Genomic DNA, 20,689 nt, shown 5'->3' with positions numbered 1-20,689 from the left:
GCCATATAGATAATATATATGTATTTCCTCATTTGTGTTATATGTTTCACCATTGAAATATTTATTGACTTAGTGATTATTGAAAATGATAGATTGCGAGAAGTGGTATGTATATTCTTGTTAGTATTGTTCGCTACGTACAATAGGAAATATTGGTTCATAAGATGGTTGGACAATTTAATTTGCCCGCATGACATATTTTCACTACAAAATCTCATGACAGCGAACTGGCGAAACAATGTACATTATTAATTCAAGCCACTTATGGTTTTCTTTGACACTGCTTATCTCAAACAATTTAAAAATCTTTACGTCGATACAATCGAATAAACAATCATTAAATTGTGAAATGTAGCGATAAAATTTATCATTCGATAATGAACAATATTCGAGAATAAAGTATGAATTTCTATTAACTGTTGTCTCGAACTTAGAATGAATTTGTAAAGAAGCGAGAAGAAATCTCAACGGTCATTAACATTTATGCCATACAGTTTTATATAAAAATTTTGTAAATTTTCATTTCATAGTATAATGGCATAGTAACATAATATCGGATCATGAAAATTTCGAAGTCAACGGCCTCCGTTGTCACTGAAAATTTATTTTTTACAACTAGATTACCACCTCCTTTTTATTATAAATTTTAGAATTTTCACTTTACAAATTACAAGATACGCTATGCATTTATCTATGTGAATTTTTGTAGAGTAAAATTTTGAATGAAAATGAGAATCGAAGGAATCCGTGTAGGAAAAAACTAATCTTCCGCGAATTTTATGAGAATAGTGATTGTAAAGCATATCGCAATTTTAACCATTTCTGTTTATTGGATTCTTAGCTAATTTATCGAATGATTGATTTACTTTGCGCGAGCAATTTTTCGACAAGTGGTATAATTTTAAGCAAATAAAATGGTTCTTGCTCAGATAGCTAATTTTTCCAAACATATTTATACGTGACTCCGCAGCTGGCAATAACGAACTCGATTCTCTTTATAATTTTGGTTTCATAACACGTACAGGTGAAGTTAACGTGCCGTGCAAGAGGCGTGCCTACACCCAGCATATCGTGGCGTAGAGAAGACGGGAAGAACATTATAATTCGGAAGCCATTTGCAGGAAGCGCCTTGAACCAAAAGTCTCATGGTAAGATTTAATATAGATGACGCTCCAACCATTTTGCCGATATAACGCGGAATATACAATTATGTTTTCCTCGAACCCAGTCGCTGGATTCACTTGGTATTTTAATTTCCTTATTTCACCGCGAACCGTTACGCCACGACGGATTCGCCCCAAACTGTCTGCAGGAGACGTAACTTTCTAGAAATTGTTAAGTAACAGTTTGTGCAACACCCTAAGGAATCAATAGAAGACTTGGTTTTAACGGGTCACGTTAACGGTTCACCTGCGGAATTGATTTATCTTGAAACATAAACACGTTCGCGAATAATTTTGAGATATGCGTATCGTCAATTTACTACAAGCGTGATACTGATAGAATAAGTTAATTTTTTAGGAAATCATAACACTCTCATGATAGTGTCACTGTATAGATTGAAACACATTAATTAACAACTAAATATCTATTTTTCTGAAATGTTCTTGGCTTTGCTTCTTTTTTTCTACTTTATATTCCTATGTATAATCCATGCTCTGACGCATTCAACTGCCGTAGTTACTAATTGTAAGGGCAATCAAGATCATGACTACATTAATATTCGGATACCATGGTATTTCGGATATCATTGTTGTGTATGTAACTATGAAATAGCTGCGTCAAAACTAAACATCAAACGAGGAAGAAAGAAAAATGATTTCTTTCTAATACTTAGTTCGTTTTTTAACAATATCATCGGCTATTCGTACAACTGTATAACGCTCTTGAAATATTGCGTAATGATACGATTGGATCGTCGTGGCGATCGATAAAATGGAACCGTTGGACACCCCGTGGCGTTACTTCACGTCGCGTCACGTCGACGAAAAGGATCGGCCGATAACGTTCATAAAATCGCAGGACACTTGATGGTGTATAGAGATGTCGCATCGCATCGCATCGCATCGCATCGCATCGGTCGGAGTTACTCCTCCTTATCTCTCTACGTTCTGCGTTGATGCTTCGACCTAAACGACGTATTTAGTATTCACTTCAGCATGGTGTTACTAATAGCAGGCGAATTACAGCGCCCTGTCGAGGATGCCATGGCAATGTATGCGAATGAAACCCTTGCGACGCGACATGTGCTAAGTGCAGTAGCCCTAGCTGAGCGCAAACGGGAAAGCTTATTGTTGGCCTACAATGCCGATAATTATTGGATATCGTGGGAGAAACGTTGTCAATCTAACTACGAGGTCTGTAACTTCATCCATTGTAAGACGTTACTTCGATTTCGTGTATATGTCTATCAATAAACAGTAAAATAACGAGATATGATTCCAAACAAATTGATTACTAAACTGTGGATGTTAATACATTTATAGGAAATTTAAACGTGCAAAAATCAATGGTTTGCATATAATATGAAAACATTTCGTTTCTTGATTTTAATTTGAATATGGAATTTCATTTTATCGTCACTGTGGGATATGCACTTTTGTGTAAAGATGTGTAAAGATGAACTTTAACTTTTTAGCAATCTTTCACGATCTATAACACATTTTATAACCTTCGCCATATTGTAGGTACAATTCTGTACTAGAAGTTGGCAGCTGTTGACGAGAAATATACAACGATTCTGAGAAACGTAAAATCTCGGTTATTTGAACATTGAAATGTGATATATGCTATGAAATCTGAATTATAAAACATTGTGCAACATTTATGCATAAAATAAGATTTATCAAAATATCTATTATTGTCGTCCTTAAAGTTGCAGTAATAGCAATATCTTTCAGTATATCTTAGCTTTACTTTTTTACCTTATTATCTAAGAGAATTAATTATTTGTTATGACGATCCTCCTTGCATTTCTGATTTTTGGGTTATAATATACATTAAAGGTTATCTATATTTCCTATGACAGTAATTATTATTAAAAGCTCCAAGTTTCTTAAGTTGTTTACCTTGTATTTCCATCTTTAACTAATCATTCAATTTTAGTTTTCAATTTGATCAACAAACGGTGTTTTCCTGATAAATCGCGGATCTTATATTTTTGTAATTACTGATGTTATACCACGTAACATAACCTCGCTGGGAGTTTAAGCGAAACTCGATGATTTATGATTTACTAACTCATTAATTAGCAATTTCCGTTGGGACAGCTAGCAAGCAGTTCGACGGTTTTACGGAAGTTACCCTTTCAGTTACAGTTTTCTCTGTGAGAATTATATGTAACTTATTTAGCGAGTTGCTTATCCACATTTTTGTTAAAGAAGATAAAAAGATAGTATTTGGTTTGTATGTAAATTTGGATGTGAAATACGTATGTATTAATCATCTTAATGTGCCATAGAATTATAAGTATGTGATGTTATTTAGGATTTGTAGAGAAATTTCCTATTTGTTACAAGTTATAAAAGAACATGTAAAATGGCGAATTCGAATTCTCGCTACAAAAAACACTTTTATTGTCGCGAAAAAATTTAATTGTCATGGCTAAATAGGGCCACTATCTTAATCGATAAGGTGTAACATAATTTCCTTAATTAATCCTTACGGACAACAATTTGAACAAAGAGCAAAAACGACAGCCTCGAGCACATTCGTAGATTTTAGTAATGAAAATTTCCGTTTAACGACTGTAGATCTTAATAACATTGTTAACAGAGATTTTTATTCATCTCTAGATAGAATCTTATGATCATTAATGAAACTACAGAAACGCACGATGTATGTTTGTTCGTAGCAAACGACTCTATTATTTTCTGTTCCTATACATTATAGTTAAATGAGATGATTTTTGTGAAGTAACACACTCTTACATCTCAAAATTATAAGAAAGTCGATATTTCCACGTGTTTAAGACACGGCAATACATATTAAGAATAGCATATAAGGATAGTGCGTTTCAGGGCAATATTCTCGCCGCCACAGAAAAAGAACAGGTGTAACCTTTTTATTACTGCAATACAATGTACAAGTACATGTATATTTAATTGTGTTATTTAATTGTATCGAAAATTTAATTCTAAAAAATTTCGTAATATTGGATTAACAAAATGTTTATCGCTTTTTATTTGGTTTAGTGACTTCAGTAAACGAGTACCACGGCGAAGAGCCAAAACTGACAAAGATCTCGAAAAACGAAATGGGAGTTTATCTCTGTATCGCCATCAACGGTGTGCCACCGGCGGTCAGCAAACGTATTTCTATCAACGTTCATTGTGAGTAATAGTGATTATCCTGGCCGATAATTTACCAATTTCTTTTGAAACGGTCGAAGAGAAATACACTAGCGTTCTACGTCTACAAATCCTATTTGAGATTCTGTTTCACAGTTTCGCCGGTAATTCATGTACCTAATCAACTGGTAGGTGCACCTCTGGGTACGGATGTTGTCCTGGAATGTTTTGTCGAGGCTTCGCCCAAGTCGATTAATTATTGGGTCAAGGATAACGGTAATATTTCTCTGTTGGCTATTTAGCTTTGTAATTTGATGTGATTTTGCAAAAGTCTCGCCACGCAGGATAGTTTCATTTTCCGAGTTGCGTATAAATTTCGTCGTCTCTTTTCTTCACCTTTTCTATCGCTTTCATCGCTTTTCGAAGGTATCCTTCTCGCTTATGTTCTGCAACAATACTAACGCATACGCTGTTACGGACGAACAATTATAAGCGGAATTCACTGTAGTGGCACCAGTAGTTCTTTGCGAATATTTGGGAAACTAGGGTCCAGCGGCGCAGCGGTGACATGCAAGGGGAAACTTGATTTCTACAATATATCCAAAAATTATCCATATCAGTGCGGTTATGACCTTTGATATAAATAATCACCTACAATAATTTTAAGCAAGGAAGTATAACAACTTTGATTTGTTCCGACTACACTTCATTACATACAAGCTAATGAATCGTCACGAAAAGGAATATCAATAGAGAAGTATCATATTAGTAATTTTGTGCTTTAAAGGTCACTATTTCGGTGAACTTTTCGAAAAGCTATTTGTTTCGATTGCGATGATTCTGAAGTACGTTGCAAAGTTCAACATTGTGAACAACCTTTTTATGCGGAAAAATATTCCACTGCTCGGCATTAGTTTTCAAGCTGTATTGATTTGGCAATCCGGATGCCGTGCCGTAAGGTGGCTGGCCAGCATTGTTTATATCAATATCAATAAGGAGATTCGCAGAGTCGACCAGTCGCTTCACAGCACGGTCGTCCGGATTAATATTAATATCAATACTAACCCAACCCATCTTGAAAACTAAGGCCGAGCAGCGGGATATTTTTCCGCGTATCTCGGAAACTAAGGCTGATCGCTGGTTTTATGTACAGGGAAATGTTGTCTAGAATGTTAAGCTTTACAACTTATTTTAATGTCATCGAAATCGGGCTTTTCGATAAGTTCACAAAACTAGAAATTTTTTTGAATTTTCTACGGTCTCTACATAACATCACTATTGTTATTTCTTTAGTAATACTCTAACAAATGAGGATCTTTTAATGAGAGTCTATCACCGTGCATATAATGAAATGTAGTAAATAAAACAATATAGGAATGCGTGACGGCGAGTGATAAAGAGCAGTACTGTGTCGCGGTGCGAGACTTCTTTCTAGTAATGATAATAGGTACATATTCTTTTTCTGTATATTTATTATTTTTAAAATCCAATCGACTTATTCGCCTTGTATTTTGGTATTTGCATCAAATTTAATTATCATCATTTAGCATAATACCAAAATATTTTATCGCGCAATGGTAATATCTATGCGATAAATCCTAATATTCTTTATACTTGTTGAATTTTGTAAAATTATCTATCTGCCACCGTAAAGTAATTACTGTGAAACGATGAAACTGTAGAAAAGAAGATATGTTGTAGAAATCAATTATACGTCCGTAACAGCGTCGCATTAATATTGCTTGCCGCAAGCCTTGCGGCGAACGGGTATATGGTAAGTACCCAATTGAAATCTAGCACTTATCTTTTATTGTAACATATATGCAGTACATAAACATGAGAGTTGAGTAAGCTTGGGAAAGCTCCGTGCACATTTGCATATGCGAGATCAAGAAATGTCTGTTTCGATCAAAAATAGATATCATCAATGTATCGGGTTTAGGTTTGCATATATAGACAAATAAGTATAAGTGTTACGTTTCGACTAGATCATTCTATTCGACCGCTAATAACTAATATACAGACATATACACTGTCACGGACGCACAATAATAGGCAGAATTCGCTGTAGTGGTATTGATAATTTTTTGCGATTATCCCGGAAACTATAAACGACTGACAGTTACATAAACAGGAAAAAGTTGTTCAAAATGTTGAGTTGTACAACATATTCAAAAATCGTCGGAATTAGGCGGAGCTCTTCTACAGTTTCATTTCGTGGAGCAAAACAGAATTAATATTTAACAAAGCCTCGTAATGTGCAGTTGGATTCATTATTTGTTGATAAATGTAAACGCTACATAGCTTTCATCTATGTATTTTACATCGATATATTTTATATAACATAGAACTCGGTATTCCATACCGATCGGTTTACATAGCCTGGCGACACATTTCAAATAGATACGCGACTTCTAAGAAGGTAAAAGGTACTTTATGTTAAAAATGAGAGACTGAATTAGAAATATGTTCGCAGTTGAAAATTACTTTTCTACAGGAGAGTATCTTCCTTAGTTAAAATTAAGAGTATTAACTCGCACGATTCAAATAAAGCGGCCAGTAACATTTTATGATCTTCTTCTAGAACGTAGAAAGAAACTTCCACGTAGGAAGAAACAGAGAACGAACGCGTTTTCTCTTTCCTTAAAAGTTCTAATATTTTCATGCAGAGTTGACAAAAAGTTACAGACAAACGTGAGAGTGAATTACACTCGATCGTTCGCAAATATATTCTCCAAGCATTTGTAGCTCTGGCAGCAAATATGCTTTCGGTTCAGCGCAACTCCTACGGAGCAGTTCGTTCTAATTCGTATTCGTATGTAATTTTTACCCAACACAGAAACTCCAACGTACCGTTTTTCCCTATCCTATTTATGCATATATATATACACATATATGTGTGTGCATGTGCGTGTAAAGGAACGTTTCAAACTGTAATAAAGAGACTCGTCGGAGACTGAGAAGTGATTTTCGCATATTTTTATATGTCGTTACGTATTCTTTCCGCTTGTTTGTAATATTCTCAGGCTGCACTATATACTACGCCATATGTATCTAAACAGATATACATACTACCTAAGTACGCATCTTATAGCCATGGATAGAATACGTGGTACTTACTTAATTTATTAGTACTAATAGTACCAACGATTTCTTTCCATTTCTCGGATTCGTATTAATCCAGTAATTATTATTGTTTTTCAATTCCAAATTTGTAGAGTTCTGTTCGCACGTTCGCAGTGATTTTTCAAGTGAAAATATTTCTTACAGTACCTTTGTTATCATTTCTTATGTGGAGTCCAATTGTGATGTCATTGTAAAAGTAGAAAAAGTGATTTTAGTAAGTTTGGTATAGCTTTTATCATGAATTAGAACAGACCGTTAAAAATTCATATGGATTATCACTGGTATTCTTGCAGTATTTTCTGATAATGATCTATATAGCAAACCAAATTAATCGTCAGAATCGATTTCGGTGTAGATGGCGTAGAACGATAAAGAACCAACAATAATTCGGGGAATGCATAAGTAGACAAACTATAGTGCATGATATCGCTTTGGTTGCGTGTGACAACAATCTCTGTTACGAAGGATTGCAAGAATTATCCTATTCTTATTGTCGTATTTATATTTTATTGTTAAATATAGATTAATTACCTTATTGTATATAAGCATATATATATATATATATATATATATATATATATATATATATATATATATATATATATAATGGTGGTTGGTAACTGATGGTACAAGCGGAAAGGGGGTGATTCTACGCGAAAAAAGAAGTCAAAAATATAGAATAAAAATTTTTCGTTTGAGGCTTTGTTTTCCAGAAAATATATTCACTCATTATATATATAACGAGTGAAAATCTGCAGATTTCTGTCAATATTCATACAATATGATCACGATACGTTTGTTATGAGTAAATATATGTATATTCTGAATAAAAATAATATAAAATTTGTTTGCATAGCGATGATAATATCGAGTCAACAACATGACGTGCAGATGATCGAAAAATCAAAATTTGAGGTCCGGATGGTGTTAACAATTCGCAATTTACAAAAAGACAACGTGGGTACTTACAAGTGTGTAGCCAAAAATTCTCTTGGTGATGTCGAGAGCAGTATTCGATTGTATGGTAAGTATGACCTGGAATTACATATCTACTTCCTATCAATTTTATAAATAGCTATAGTCACATTAAAATTGTTTATTCCTGGTTTTCTTAAGATTAACATTCTGTTTTCATCAGAAAAAAGATTTTTAACAAAATATTCATATTTTATTTATATGTATCGTGTTATTCTCTTATCGTTTTCTTTTTAGTCGTTGTTTCTTTGCTTCTTTTACATTTGCTTTTATTTACTTGTATTTCTTTGAACTATCGGTCCCAAATTTTTAACCTAACAAAATAAATTAATAAAAACGCGCTAATGTGCAGAAATGCCTTTTTTTAAATTATAGCACTTGTCGTGACTCGATCCTTTTTTGCGTGATTTTCGTATTCTCTTTGGCGATAGTTCTATCTCCGATAGATCATGAAATGTAGCTACTGTATTACATACATATATAAAAGTAAATGTGTTTTCATTATTGTCATTAGGCTTCACTTTACATTGCAAGAAAAATTTAAAAGATACGCCGAATCGAAAATTAACGACACGACGACGGTAATTGTGGTCGTCGGATTGATACTAAGTAACGAGAAAAGATGAATGATTAGCTGCATTCAAATAGCGTCGCACTTAACAAAACCAGCTGAAAGAATCGTTAAGTATCAAGCAAAGTAGGGTTTAACTGGTTGATAGTTGTTGCGCTGAATATCGGAAATTGGTCTCCGTTCTGATGTTATTTCACGGCTGATAACAGCAGCCTAAACGACGGGTTAACGAATCTTTGCGGAATATCCGAGTGGAAATTGTTCTTGCTGGGTTGCATATTAGATAAAAGACTGATCGCGGTGTGATGGAAATAAGAAAGTGTTTCGCACGTTTCAAACACGCTCGCGTTTACAGGCATCCTCACTTTGTCACGGAATCCTCCAGAGGATTTACCCCCTGGCAGCATTCGGCTTCTTTTGGTCAATCCTTATCTTCTCGCATACGATCCTGAAGATTTCCCAATCGGGTCAGAGTCAGACTCAGGGGAATCACGAGCAGCCCTGCACTTTGGTTCACTTCGGTCACACGCTCGTGTCCTCCGTAAATCGTCACGAGAGCCTCTCGCGTTTTAGGAATCAATGTTGTTCCCTGACGCAGGGATTTACCTACTACTTTACTTATCACACAACGTACTGCAGTGTGCACATTCTTCTTTCTCGTGAGAGCATCGTCGATTATTCACTGCCACCATTCTTAATGCGTCGAAAATATTTTCTCTCCTCTCTCTTCCTATTCTAACGGAAAGTATCAACTGTCAAAAACGTTACCAACTTTTTGTACATAATAAGATAATTTTGGGAGAAATCTTTCATGTAAACTAATTCCTTACCTTGTGAAAGATGCTGGCGATTTTACCATACAGGCTGCAAAAGGGAAGGTAAACGAGAAAACTATGATGTATGTCACGAAAAGTATGACTAGAACTTTGATTAGTCAAAGTTTGTTAAGAATTTCATCTAATCGAAATGTTTTCTTCTTCTTGCCAGCCCTTCCCAAAATTTTGGTTTTCTCTGTAATTAATCAACTACAAAAATATTTTGTTTATCCACGATCACACTTTACATCGACCTTGTTCTTAATTTCCTCATGAAAATTATTGATTTCTTATTAAAGTTTTTTTTGTCGATGAAATGGGTATCTCTAAATAACAACAATTCGATGTATTTTTATCATCACGTACAAAATCTCCGATGGAAAGATAAGAACCAAGTTCAATACCTAATTCTCCACGATCCTTATCGATCACGTCAAAGGAAAAATTTGCTGTAAGCTTTCTACGTACATCAAGTATTAGGAATATTAATAATAAAAATATCAAAGCCCTGTTGTTGACTGTCGTAAATAACAATAATATTTGAGTGATTTTTTTGTATGAGTTTAAATATGGAAGAAAAGGCATGGTAAGAGTTGAAAGCATAAATTTATCATTCGAGGAAAGATAAATCTTATTCCATTTACTCCTTGTAGACAATTTTTCAGTGTATACATTATTTTTAAAAATGTACCAGAATTTTTCATTCTAAGAATTGTAAGCTCTTACAATTTGATAAAATTTAAAGGAGATTAGAACAATTTTTTCCTTTCAATATTATCTTCTAAAAAAAGTAACTAAAATTAAATGCCTTTTCTGGTATTTATTTCAGAAATTTCAGGGCCTACAAAAACTCAAACAGTTGCTCGGCCATCTTTTTACGATGAAGAGGATGAGACTGTCTATGGTTCGGCAGAAATCGAGAAAATGGAGAACAAACCTCTATCCGTAGACAATACGATCAGTGGACACGTAGGATATCCATCGGTTGCAACTCCAGTGCCGACCGTAAGAATCGGTAAGAAGAGGCCAACAATCAGCGCCAATTCTAACGCAAATCATCGTCGACGAGCCTCTGATCTCCTCATCATTCTAATGCTGATCATTGCTTGTGAGAGATGTCAGTGAATAGACAGGCAGATAAAGGTTTGGAAAATCTGCTGTTATTAGATATAGATATATTGATATATTAATAATGTAAGAAAGGATTGATGTACGATGCGCTTTATTTTACATTAATTTTGTGCAGACCAAGCACGTATTCACTTTCCTCAGTGACTTATTCTTACATTGTAATTTTAATGATAAGAGAGCAAAAATGAATTGATTTTGGCGAATCGGTGAAGCGAGGGAAGGATTTGGATTAAAATGAGATTGTACGCATTGCAACGTATAGGAACAGGATTTTGAAATTGGGAGATTTGAATGAAAAACCTTTCAAGACATTAAACGAATTTATATTAAGATTGTATCTTCGAAAGAAATGTCTTATAAAGAAAAGGAGATATCAGTAGTAGCGTAAGTTTTATTCATCGAACAATTAATAATTTTGAATTTAATGCTCAAATTATAAAAAAAATGTGGGTGAACTTGTGGAATCGTTTTGTCCTCTCCGATTTTAACGATTTTTTAATATGTTGTAAAGTTCAATATTTTGAAAATTTTTCCCTATATGTAACCATCGGTCTCGTTTAGTTTCCGAGATATTTATATTTATAGTTTCCTAGCAAAAATCTGTAGATACTACTACGATGTATTTCTGCCTATAGTTATAAATCCGTGGCAGCATTGGTTGCCGGTCGTGTATCTTCTGTTTATATACGGAAGTCGGGCGAGCTTAAAGGCCTTGTGCACAACTGCATATGTGAGGCTGCAAGAAGTGTCTATAATAATTCACTTAAAAATGAATATTATCAATTTATTGGGTTTAGGTTTTGATCTGGTTTAGTTTTTTTTAATCTGGTCATTGGGAGATGGCCGGACAACGCTTGCGTGAAATAATAACAAATTAATTATAATAGTAATAGGCGAGTGAATAATTGATACTATTTTATGAAATCAAACAATCGTTATTAATTCACTCGAACCTAGACGTAATATATTGACGATATTCACTTTTAATTGAGTCATAAGTTATAACAAAACATCTCTTGCAGCGTTGCATATGCATGTTGTACACAAGGCCTTTAACCTTGCTACTCCTCGTTCATAAACAGAAGATAAGCGGACGGTGGCCGGCAACTTATGCATCGTTGCGATAGACACACTATTATAGGTAGAAATTGTAGTGGTACCTGCAGTTGTTTGCGAATGTCTCGTAAACTATGTCAGATCGACGGTTATATGTATAGGAAAAAAATGTTTAAAATGTTGATTCCTCTAAGATATTAAAAAATCATAAAAATCGGGTGTGACGGAACACCTATAAATTCATCAAAATGTGCATATACATATATAATGTGCTTTATGTCCCATGACATTTCTGTCATGAGGTTCATACTGTATAGTATCTCCTTTTACAATAGAAGTGTTTTGTGGGAGTAGCAGATAATTCTAGTAGCCACCTATTTGTTTGAAAACATCTTTTGTAATTAGTTATAAGAGCAATTAATAGTTTTATGATGGTATTAGAAAATCCTAAAGACTTTGGGATATGAAACCACCATTAAACGTTTTATTTTAATTGATAACTGATAAATTATTTCTTAAATATGTCTATAATTGGACTATGTTCTAATATTTCTGTAATCAATAGTCACTTCTATGTAAGTAAACTTTAATATAAAATGATATGTTTCGTATCCTAAAATTGAAAGGGGTAGTTTCCTTTAGTTTATTTTTTTTTTGCAATTAAATATTTTATTCATACAAATTCAAATAAATAAGTCTAAGTATCCCAAAGTGCTGCGAAATGGAGACTGTTATTCAAAAAATGACGCTTTGATACATGCAGATGTGTGAAATCCGTGATTTACATTTTAGAGAAAAATCTAAAAAATTTTCTTGTTTTTGGTACTTGAAAATTTCTGAAGATATATCTCCTATAAAGAAAGATTCGTGAAATTGAGAAAAGATATTTCCTATTATAAAATATCGCTTAACTTTTACGTGACTAGAAGTTTACGAACGGACCACGGAACTTGTATTTTTACGTGTGGTATAATGTGTTCTGTACTATAAACATGGCTTGCATTCTGCTTTTTAAGATCGTCGTCGTTCGAACGTTTCTTAAAGAATGAAATTAAAGTAGCTACACCCTAAATTGTAGACAGTCCGAGATAAATGCAAATGTGGACAATCTATCTTGAGCATATAAGTATGTTTCACATATGTATGTATGTATTACATAGGTAAGTAACAGAGAAAAGGAGACACGTGATTTGGAAGCGTATAATGAAACGAGATGTTAAAGCTGTACTTTGAGTGAAAACAAACTGGATAAAATATTTATATTAACAGGATCATACATACAGATATATGCGAATATGTTGTTTGCATCGATTTGATTATTCGTATCGATATGTATTCTGTTTCGTTTACTCGTTGAGAAAAAAGTGAGACTTTAAGTCTTTTATAAGGTCTGCCATAGGGAATGCTACACATAAATACACGATACGACTGCATCGCGAATGTTCAATAAAACTATTGGATACATAAAAGTTATATCCTCGTTTCATACCTACACGAAAAATTTCATAAAAATTTATTTTTTTGGAATATTTTTAGTTCGTAGAATTTGATATTTTTAATAGGTAAAAATTTCTTTCCTACAAATCCCTGTTCCAATTATCAATCCTGTCCAATTCCAATCATCCTGTTATCAAATTAATACACAAAAGTCGTGTAAAAGTTTAGTTTTCTAACTAATTAGTTTTCTAGAAATTCATCTGATTTAAATTCGATACACTTTGTGAAAATCTTGATACTTTAACAACTTTAATCGTGAGTAATTTAAAGATTCATCGTGATCACCATTATCAATCCTTGTCATTCTACGCTCTGATTAAATTTATACGATAATAATGACTGATCTAAAAGCTATGAAAAGACACGATCCTGTTAATTTTGAAGATGATAATAAGCTAGCAAAATAGAAAAGGTTTGAAACGACGATATAAGAATAAGAAATTTAAGAGGAAACAAAGCAAGGAAGGGTAGAAGAAGATAAAATCTACAATCCTGGCAACATATAGACACGCATACACATATGATACACATACGTTATATTCGCAAGACAAACTGCCAGGTGTGTACTTCTTATGTCAGTTTCAACGGCAATAAATTCGCGTTATGTGCATGTATATATGCTTGTACACGTATCTATGTATCATACACACGCAAGCTCGCACGTGTACATGTGTGTGCATATTGACACGTCAGGGTAACTAAGTTATCTGTATATGTAAGTAGACCTCGTAAGCAGCAAGTATTAATAGGGTGTATCCCGTTTTTAATCACTGTCGGCGGTAGCTTCTTATGCGTTGAGTATCAAACATCTTGGCCAAGCCGGATGCTTTAATTAACGGACGGATTCCTTCGGTCGGACCAAGTGATTTTAGGCATCGCGTATATACGTGTATCTATATGTACACACACTCGCTCACGAACGACAGGTCGAACCTTGATTAGATACGTGCAATCTGTTGATTTACCTACGTCAATTTAACGTTATTATATCTTCGTTTAGAAATAAAAGTATACGTCTTTTCGGAATATGATACACTGGATAATGACATTATTTTAGGTAGTGCAGCATTTATATGAATAGTTACGATTAGGTAGTGTTGTTGTACATTTGTCTTCCCACGTAATCGTCTTTGGTAAAAACCAAAACATTTACTTTTTCGTAACTAATTGATTTTTCCATCAATACTTACAATAATCTTTTATTTTCTTTTTTTTTATCTTTCGAATTAAAGTCGAGCTCTTCCATCTGCCATAAACTTTGTAAATGGATTAATCACGAGTCAATAGAACCGGTTCGGAACCAATTCACTGTTTAATCGTATCGCAAACTTTCATATCAAAAAGATGAATGAAAAGGTATGAGTATGTGCAAGTTAAAATGAAAATTTTCATTTGGAAACGAAGGTTTTCTGAACTTTGTTATCGTATATAACGTAGATCCATTTACAAAATAATCCTTTGGAACAATAATTTCTCTCCTTCTAACAATGCATATATGCTTACGCATATTTCTAATAAAAAAGTTTACAGACGACAACTTATTGGTAATCCTTTTCTATATTCATACAGATCGCACGATACCTCATCGAGGATCCCGTTTGTTTGTTTATTCCTTCTAAACTCTAGATGAAGAGACATAGCGAGTGTGTTGTGTTTTCTGTAAATGTGCGAATCCTGCTTTTTCTGAAGGATTTTGGTTGAATGGAAACAGGCGGCAACGGTAAATGAGCGTGAAAAAGAAAGATATTCGTGATATTTTTGTATATATTTTCGACCGTTGATAGCGTTTTCTTTTGTGTTTCCTCTCGTTAATTGTTATTTATCGACGGGGAAAGTTCGGTTTAATCCCTTCGTATCAGCAGGAAGAAGAATGAGAGTAGGAAGGAAGAGAACTTGTACAGCTAGCTGAAAATCGTGTAATCGGGAATTAAAGCGTGACGAGTTTAACGTCTGATTATGACTTCGCGTCATCGGACGCTTCTGACACGACAGTTACTAAATAGATGAATGTCCTCCAGATTTTTTGGTTCTCGAACCTCGAGAACGATTAAATTAGCGACTGCTGCTAGCATTTCTTCGTTGAGAGGTTGCGTAGGTATTTCTCTACTGTGCTATTTCTATCGCTAGAGTGATTTATTTTTTTAGAACGCTTAAGCGTTTTTTTCTTTTAAAGGCAGCGTCTTGAAGATTTAAAGAAGTTCCCAAGCCCTCAAATCAAATGGTTCATGGCTAACATCGAAACGTTACCAGGGGTTACAAGTAGGCTAAGAACACTTTTACACAACAATTTGAACATGATTGAAAAGATGCAATGATACACGCTTTGCTTCCTAATATTATAATATGCATATGTACTTGCATGATATAGCGCTAAAAAAATTTTCCTTTTTTACCATTTAGCTAGGATGATAACTATGGGGTGAGACTGAGAAACTTAGAAATTATTGGTAGGTTAATTGACTTTTGTTCCGTGTTACAAGTATTATATGTCATACATTGTTTGATTTCTCTGTGTTATTTTATAAAAAGTGATAATTTATCATTTGTTTATTTGTTGTTGTTGTTGTAGTTATAAATGTCATTTCTAAGAAGAATGTTATATTAAATTATAAATAAATATATTACTAAACTGTTACTTCTTGAAGTTGAAGATAGATAAAATGAATTGCCGTGTAAAGGAGAAAATGATAGTACTCAAAAAGGATTTCACAATCAGTATCATAATATCGTTAGAGACGACTTTCAACTTACTGAGCTACCAAATGAGACTAAAAATTTACATGATAATCCCTTTTGATTCTTTAAACGCTATTTTTTCGTAATTTACTTATTATTCTGTTTTGTTGACTTCTTTTGTTTATAAATCATTTAATAATTGATTTGTTTTATAATTTATATCGTTGCAATATCGCGTTTTGGAAAAGTAATGACACGATTCGTAAAAGTGGATTGTTCTCGTTAACACGCACCATATTTATTGGATTTATGACTGATACAACTCGAAAGTAGGCTAAATATTTTAACAATTGCTTTGTTTTCAATGTTAATCAAACATATTTTTTATTACTCATTGTTCATTGTTCTTCCGTAATAATGGTATAATATCACGCATGTAAATTTTACAATTGAATGATTCAAAACAAAATGATTCAAAATTGTTAACCGGTACTGTATTTCCGAAAAATCCACCTAGATATATCTTCTAAATATTATCATTTCTAAACTATTCTATGTTAACGTAACATCAATGGGAAGTTCCTTATCCTATGTTCTTCTGCACGATACATTTCCCTGCAGGCTGCCCAAGAATTCCCCAAGTTTATGAGTTCAGCCATCAAGAAAGCTAACGTGGCGCGGCGTGTCGACTAAAAGGAAGAGAAAGAATTCGGTCATCGCAGGGAATTATATAGGCGGAATCCGGCTTTAAGGACTACGCGAGGAAGATCTTAGTTCCTTCATAAATAAACACAACTGTCCGAACAGCTGGTGCGGACGTAATTCATCGCGAATTAATTTAAGGGCCGGCCCCTTCTTCTTTACCCCGGTTTTCGCGCCGCTATTCCTTATGCCTTCTCCTCCGCCACTGGTACTTTCATTAAAGGTCTGCCGGCACCATTTGGTGGCTCACTTTATGCTGATTTTATTTCCTTTCTTTCGAGAACTCGAGATCCACGGTAATTGTGCGGTATTATTACCCCGCGCCGGCATAATGGCTTTGTGAAATATGGCCCATCGAACGAGCCTGTACACCATTGCACGTCGTCAACAGGATATCACAGCCCGCTGAAAATCATCGACGTTGATCCCAGTAGCCCTAGAGGATTCTCGATTACTTTCGTTCGATTAACAATTTATTTTCTTTTGCCTATGTCCAAGGATGTTCGTGGTTATCCTAGTGCAAACCTTTTCTTTCCAAAGCGGGTTTCGTAGATTTTCAGACAGGTTGGTCGATGATCTTTAAAGTTCTATAAAATTCGCCTCAAGTCGTTATCTACTCACTTAGCAAATACTGAAGACGGCGCACGGTGCGGCGCCCTGCTTTGTCATTTAGAAATTTGTTTTGGACTTTAACTTGTGTTAAGTATATGAAATAGTTGAGGTTTGTTTTTGCGAATTTTTTCGTTAAAAACTAATAGTCAATCGAGTGAAATGAAGTTTGGTTTCTATTCGATAGATTTACTGTATCGAATGTAATAGCGTGAAAAAGAAATTCATGAAATTTCGCTTTTTATGTTTTCTGACATTAAAAGCTTAAGGAGAAAGCTTATACATCGGTACGAAATAATTGGGAATAATAATTTCTTAGTAAATGTATATCGTGAAAAAAATTTCTTTTCATTCGAAACTCGAAATTAACATGAAGCTCGTAATATTTCAAAGCTGGACGTTATGTTCACGTATTTTTAGACGATTTTTTGTTATCGAGGACAATATTTCTAGGTAGAGCTCCTAAATACAGTCTCTGTGCTCGCCCAGAGTGAATGATTTGTTTGCCACTCGATTTAAGAAAACTTACATTTTACACGTTCCTTTCAAATATTGTCTATCTTTGTTTTTATTACAATTAGTAAAAGTCGAATAAATTGAAACGTGGAATTATGTACAAAATAAGGTACAAACCTTTTATACCTAATAAATGTTATAATTAAAAAGTACGCCAAAGAGCAACAGTTTAATCATTTCTTGAGATTTCTGCACAGAGTTTCAATTATTTATTTACTTAAACCAATTTCTCAACATTTACTTAATAGTGTGTTTTTAAGAGTGTGTTTTTCAATGTTGTCAAATTCAATCTCTACCTCTCCAATATTTCCTAATTGTAAATAACTTCAAAATAGTTTACGGAAGTTCAATACGATGTTAACCAAGATAAATGCCTATTATCGATCAGGGAGACAATTACAATACATTCTTCACCCTTACCGTCCTAGGACAATAATCTTGAATGGAATTTTCGTAGCTTGCCACTTTGGTTGGCATGTCGCTGGCGCCTGTCGACCAGTGATTTGAATAAGGCAAAAAAATCAAATCAACACTACTGCTATTTAGGTATTGAAATTAGGACTGTCACTTTCAACGTTCATCTATACTTTCCTATGTTTATATACACACACATAGTTAAAGTGAAAGATGCACAGTGGACGTATGCACTAATCAAATCATCAACGAATATACACAATATATTACATTTTCTGACAACATGTTACAATTAATTAAAATAAAATGATACTTGGATCATATTACCAAGAAAATTATTAAAAAGTTATTTAATCTTAAAACGTGTATTTATCGTATGTATCTGTAAAAAATATTCGCTTTTATCATGGTGTTGTATTTTTTATCATGACACAGTGTGCTAAAAGCGAGTATAACCATCCTATCTATATGTAAAACATGTGTTTTCTCATGTGTTTCTCCGCTACATGCAAATAATAAATGCATACGTTTACCAATGAGCGTACACTTTAACTACACTCACGCTTTAACTCCAACATATCTTCATAAACATATCTTTCCTTCGACAATTACAAACGTAGAAGACTTATTTTTCTGTAATTATAAGCGTCTACGAAGAAAGATCGAACGTATGTAAATATTTATTTTTAAGAATGTCTCGTAGCATATCGAAGCAACACTTGTATGTATCTCTAGGTGATTATCGAGTGATTCTCATGTCTGACCATTCACGCTCTGTCTCTACTTTTGGATTCTCTTGTAAAAGAAGACAATATCCACGCGTAAGTGAATTTTGCATGATTAAACTAAAAGTAAAACGATAACAAGGAATTTTGTAAAGAAACAGAAAAGGGCAAAGAATAAGTTTATGTTGCACATGTGAGGAATAATTTACATTAAATAAAACTCTATTTAGATGAATGTACATATAATTTATAGAAGTCGTTGTAGTTCTGCAGTTTGCATGCGAACAAACAAACGAGCAACAGAATGTATGTTATAGGCAAAAATAATACGAACAATCAGAGGATCCAGTATCCGAATTTCTTCATCGATAAAGACTAACCGACATCGATTACCCAGTAGCCTCTGTTCAATCGAGTTTTATTCCTTAATCGAATTTCACTTTTATTCAAACTATTAGTTTTACTGTTTGTAAGTCTAAAAAGTCTAAGAAGTTTGAGAGTCTAAGGGTCTAAAAAGAGTTCAAGAAGTTTAAGTGATACAAGTATTCATCAAGAAACACAAAAAATGTTTAATCAACATGGGTTTCAGAATCAATACTTTTAATGCAAAATATAATTTGTATGTACCTTCGCGCGAAGGTTCTTAATCAGCTTTGATTTATTTATATATGCAAAATAATGTAAATTACAACAATAAAAAAAAATAATAATAATAATTTGAATTCATAATACATACATCGAATCAATGAAATTTTTTACTATTAGCGCCTTCAAAGACTTACGAACCTAAAAGAATGTAAGGAAATTTGTTTTCCAAAGACATCGACAAGTATTATAAGTTAAAAAAACGTTGATAACCATGGTGATAAGTCTTGCGAAATTTGGCATAAAGTGGGCTTATCTGACTCTCCCACTACATATCGGGAGAAAGCCTTTTTGTATGATACATACTGGAATAATCTTTGCCTGTAACATATACATACGCACAAGTACACGAGCCGGATCTTTGAATCGTCCTTGGCATCTGTAATGTCTAACCCGTGTCAAGGAGGATTATTTATACATCATAGTCAACTCTGGATGATCTCTGAAAGCTGACGCTTTAAAACGTTTTTTCCGATTATAACACTAGACAAGAATCTGTCGTATGTACATTATCGCAGTCAATTGATTATTTTTTATATTGATTATTATTTTCTCCATTCCTTCGAAATATTTAATTGATCAGTTGTTGGATTATCTATAGGCACGACAGTGAATTCGTACTTACGCATATTAGAGAGGACTATAAATTTAATTGCAATAGGCCCCGTTGCCTGCCGCGGGATTTGTCCTTAGTTTTCCCGCAAAAGGAAAAATCTTTACGAAGAAGAAAGAAAGAAAGAGAGAGAGAAAGAGAGAAGTTATTTTATGACTACGAAGTCTGAAGCGAATTTTTGCGCGACTAGAATTGTACAAGTATCTCGTTGGTTAATACCAACCTTACCAGGCCCGGTCAAATGACCAACTTCAAAATTTAATTAAAAATTGCACATTCATGGTTACTTCTTTTGTTCGTATAACTTTATGTAAATTCCTATATTAGCT

The 20,689-nt window shown here is 33.8% G+C and overlaps 1 protein-coding gene across 1 annotated transcript in view; it reads left to right on the top strand.

Annotated features, from left to right (window-relative positions):
• The window catches only part of LOC126876605 (lachesin-like), an 89,203-nt gene that overhangs the window by 49,703 nt on the left and 18,811 nt on the right, over window positions 1-20,689 (top strand). Inside the window, exons 5-9 of the mRNA XM_050639517.1 lie at window positions 1,025-1,148; window positions 4,194-4,331; window positions 4,446-4,565; window positions 8,272-8,439; window positions 10,606-10,791. Coding sequence (XP_050495474.1) covers window positions 1,025-1,148; window positions 4,194-4,331; window positions 4,446-4,565; window positions 8,272-8,439; window positions 10,606-10,791 — 736 coding nt within the window. The remainder of the gene's footprint in view (window positions 1-1,024; window positions 1,149-4,193; window positions 4,332-4,445; window positions 4,566-8,271; window positions 8,440-10,605; window positions 10,792-20,689) is intronic.

The sequence above is a fragment of the Bombus huntii genome, unplaced genomic scaffold (genome assembly GCF_024542735.1).
Source record: "Bombus huntii isolate Logan2020A unplaced genomic scaffold, iyBomHunt1.1 ctg00000085.1, whole genome shotgun sequence".
In the NCBI taxonomy this organism is placed as follows: Eukaryota; Metazoa; Arthropoda; class Insecta; order Hymenoptera; family Apidae; genus Bombus; species Bombus huntii.
Note: the sequence above shows the minus strand (reverse complement) of the source record. Positions and strands in the feature narration are given on the sequence as shown.